The 3930-nt window shown below is 34.6% G+C and overlaps 1 protein-coding gene across 1 annotated transcript; it reads right to left on the bottom strand.

Moving 5' to 3' along the window:
* Positions 1-680: 680 nt before the first annotated feature.
* Positions 681-3769, bottom strand: LOC117124866. The gene is made up of 4 exons (XM_033271202.1): positions 3136-3769; positions 2626-2982; positions 1610-1933; positions 681-1210 (listed from the first exon to the last, which is right to left on the bottom strand). The coding sequence occupies exons 1-4, from the start codon at positions 3176-3178 to the stop codon at positions 933-935; spliced, it is 1002 nt and encodes a 333-aa protein (XP_033127093.1). The 5' UTR covers positions 3179-3769; the 3' UTR covers positions 681-932.
* Positions 3770-3930: the final 161 nt, after the last annotated feature.

The raw sequence follows: 3930 nt of genomic DNA, 5'->3' as shown, positions 1-3930 counted from the left end.
GATCTGTTGTTCCAACATGAAACATTCTAAAAATTTCATTTAAAAAATACATTTAAATAATAATAGACAAGTTGAGTGACTAAGTGGTAAAGCAGGGGCTTTGCTAACTACAGCCTTAACATTGGTGCTGGATGGGTCACTCCTTGCCCAGGGTTCAGTTGGTAGCACCAAGTTTTCTCAAATAAGGAATGAAAACCAGAAGTCCACTGTATTGGCTTGTGTTCACTTTAAAGAAACACTGCATTTTTTAGAAGAGTATGGGGTTACCCCGATGCTATGCTTTATTTCATCCCTTGCCTTTGTGGAATGATGAAAACATGAACCTACTACCCATCTGCGATGGCTATTTAGTCACAAATAACGCCCATATGCAATTCAGCACAATGACATTGCAAGTTATGGGTTGTTATTCTGCTACTTTACATTTAACACATCATATCATATTACCAACCTTTGCATTACTGGTGCACTTGATGTAATCGTCCGCTAGCAAGTACTCTAACTGCTTTTAAACTGGATGGTTGATCTTCTGATACCTTTGAGCTGAAGACCTTGTTAGCAAGTTCTCTGAGTCCTTGCTCCTTCCATGCTCTGCACATTTTCTCAACATGATTTTTCCCAGCGAGGTTTAGTATTTTTCTGCTTTTGGTGTAGCCCAATATCGTATTACAAATTGTTTGTTCGTTTTGATAGGAATTCATAAAACATGGATATGACTCAGATATTCTGCATTGTTGTTTGTCGTGTCAAGAAAACATGACTTCAAATGGAACATGCAGATGCAGATTTTTGTTAATTTACACAATAGTACTATCTGGTATTTGGTAAATGTTTCTCTATTATTTTCACAATATTACATAGTTCGTGCCACAACCTCTGTTTAGTCCATACATGATAGGTACCTGTATCACAAATTCATTGATTCAAGTTCTTTATGTATGTTGGCAGTGTGCGTCTAATTTATCAGCAACAATCTTGTTATCATTTTCAATCAATGCTGCCTTCAATGTTGTGAGTTGATTTACATTGCTTTCTTGTCTGTTCCTCCATCGGACAAGCATTTCTAAAGTGGCTTCCACAATCTGTCTCTGAAACTTTGTATCTACGTCGTCAATTTCTGCTTCTGTTATTCCAAGACTCCTAGCAACAGCTTTCCAACCTCTACCCATCATCTCAGCTACAAATAATAGAACAGCATCTGGAATGTACCCTAAATTAAAGCAAAGTTAAACCAAAGTTAAAAATAAATAATAAAATATATTTGATAAATTTAAAATAAATGTTTCCCAGTCAGATAGGGTCTGGGATTGCACCTGAGTGGAGATGGATGGTGACTTCCTGAAGACTTTGCAATATTGTTTTGCCATTTAAATTTTTTTGCTCTCATTTAATCAAAATAAAAACAGTTTCTGAATAACCTGTATATGAGGTTCCTATGTGCATAATACAAGTGATTTGCAACCGCAAGGAAAAGGCACTATACTGTATAAATTACAACAATTATTATTATTATTATTATTAATAAAAGTACATAATAAAATATTGGATACATTAAAAAAAAAGATTGAATATAATTTTAAATATTTTAATCAAATTAATTTTCACCAACCTCGTACTATTCTATGTTGCGTTGAAACTTGAGGTGGATTTGCAGCAGCTTCGAGGTCGTCTGTGTAGCCACGCCTTTCACACAATCGTTCCGCAACTTGTACAAGTCTCTGTTCTCTCAATGCGCTGAGCATGATTGGCATTTGGTTTGTTGATTGGCCATCTCTCCAAGTCACCAGGGTTTCCATGACGGCATCTTTCAGTGTGTTGTTGTCTGCTATGACATTAATCTTGTTCCACCCAAGTCCAAGTCGCACTCCTAGCCTCCTCCAATCAGAGCCCAGATCTTCACAGATGAACAGCAGGTCTTGGTCATCAAGGGATGCTGGTTAATCAAAGAAATAAAAAATGGAAGATTTATTAATGATTTTGGTGAAATAAGGAAACATTTAAAAACCAAACCCATAATATTTAAAAGTATCAACAAATAGGTTTTCAGACTGGGAATGTTGATGTATGCAAGCAGTTGGCTCATAGATTGTGGCTTGGACTCGCAACCTTGAGGTCAGAGGTTTGAAACTCTCGCTGTGCAAGTTGCTTGTGTGCTTGGGCGGCACTTTATCTACGTTTGTCTCTCTCTACACAGGAGTATAAATGAGTACCTGGTAGGATGTTGTGGTATTGGATGTACTATTTTTGTGCGCTAAAGTATGCAGCAAATGACTAGGGATATTCCCCAGGGAGCAGAGAATGTTGCCCTTTGTGCTGGTTTGCCATTTTGTATAATAACGCTTGTACCTTTGATCATTCAATTTGAAATTGGTGCCTTATAAATATTTGGGTATTATCATTATTATTATAATTACCTGGCCAGAAAATGTTTCTTCAATTTAATTTTCAATCAAAAGCTAATACAGTAATAGGTTAAGCCATTAAAATGGTTGTTTTTTGTCATTTTCCACACTCTGATCTGAGTTAACAATAAGCATTTTTGTCACTGACCAAACTACACAACAAAAAATAATATCAAAATGATGTATTTAATGAATATTTTATCATGAATAATGCATTACTAACCATCGTATTCATGGTGTGTTGTGGGTAATCTTCTACTGGTATCTTCACCTGCATTTACATTGGCTTCTTTAACCTCTGACATTTGAGAGCCAAAGATTTTGTTAGCAAGCTCTGTGAGTCCTTGTTCCTTCAAAGCTCTGCACATTATCTCAACTTGATTTGTCTCATAGTTCTGTTGTTTCCTCCATTCTGTCAGCATATCCATTATGCTCTCTGGCAATTGTCTCTTATCACTCCATATTTGTTGGATCCTCTTCCAACTGAGACCCAATCTGACGCCCAGTTGTTTCCACTCCATTCCCATGCCCTGGGCGATACGAAGCAGGTGCTTCTCTTCAAGATAACCAAGACGTTCATCTGAAGTGAATAAAATAATTGGAATAATAATATTATTGTAACAAAAATAGTATATAAAATCAATAATTATAAAACTACCTAATAGTCATATAACTCTTTAAAAAAAAATAATTTCATGAGACACAAAATAGTAATAACCTCTGAAACACTAACCTGGTGGCGCTGTTTCAGCATCGCTGGAACCTGCTGCTGGCATTGAAGAATCTACAAATGAATTAAAAACAATTTAATACAGAATCAAATGACTAAAATTGACTGCTGTCTATCACATTACATTGACCAGGACAAAATCAGCTCACATAAAGTTTTAATGGTGGATTTATACTAAATCAGAAGTGGGCATAGGCCATCTGCAGCTCAACAACAGTTTTATTGCCACCTCGAAAAAAAAAAAAAAAATTAAAAAAGCAGTATGCAGCAAACCATCTTCAGTTGGAAAAATTTTTGTTGGTATCAAGCTGGTTGTCTGTAATATTAATAATAAAATGGGATGATTCTGGAAATAAATCATGTTATAATTTCTGGGATAACTTTTGAATTTTGCCTCTCTGTTTGCTTTACAATTGCTTTTGATATGAAATAAATCAAATAAAATCAAAACTAAGCATAAAGGGTTGTAAAAGCAGTGCATGAATGTTGTCAATCAAAAATTTAGTTTGGCTCTCTGACCATTTTTATCCCTTTATTACTGGATAAAGCTTTCAATATTAGACATTGATTTCCAAGGAGCAATTTCAAAATTTAAAAAAAAATCTATTGTATAATAAAAAAAAAACATAATACTAGTATAGCAGTTCCTTTAAAAGGAAATCAAACAAAATAGACAAGTTAAAATTGAATAACATATATATATACAGATTTGATATAGAATAATTAAATGCTCAGATTAATACCAAGTGGAATTGGCCAATGAAATGTTACCTGTATTTATACCTAATTAACATTTTC

This window comes from Anneissia japonica, unplaced genomic scaffold (genome assembly GCF_011630105.1).
Source record: "Anneissia japonica isolate Jap-2015-1 unplaced genomic scaffold, ASM1163010v1 scaffold40290_len4879_cov93, whole genome shotgun sequence".
Classification (NCBI taxonomy): Eukaryota; Metazoa; Echinodermata; class Crinoidea; order Comatulida; family Comatulidae; genus Anneissia; species Anneissia japonica.
This window is presented reverse-complemented; position numbering and strand designations above follow the sequence as displayed.

Coding starts and splice junctions, on each gene's coding strand:
- LOC117124866 (XM_033271202.1), bottom strand. CDS start 3,178: ATGCCAGCAGCAGGTTCCAGCGATGCTGAAACAGCGCCACCAG. Junction 2,983..3,135: donor TGCTGAAACAGCGCCACCAG/GTTAGTGTTTCA, acceptor TATTCACTTCAG/ATGAACGTCTTGGTTATCTT. Junction 1,211..1,609: donor GCAACATAGAATAGTACGAG/GTTGGTGAAAAT, acceptor GCTTTAATTTAG/GGTACATTCCAGATGCTGTT.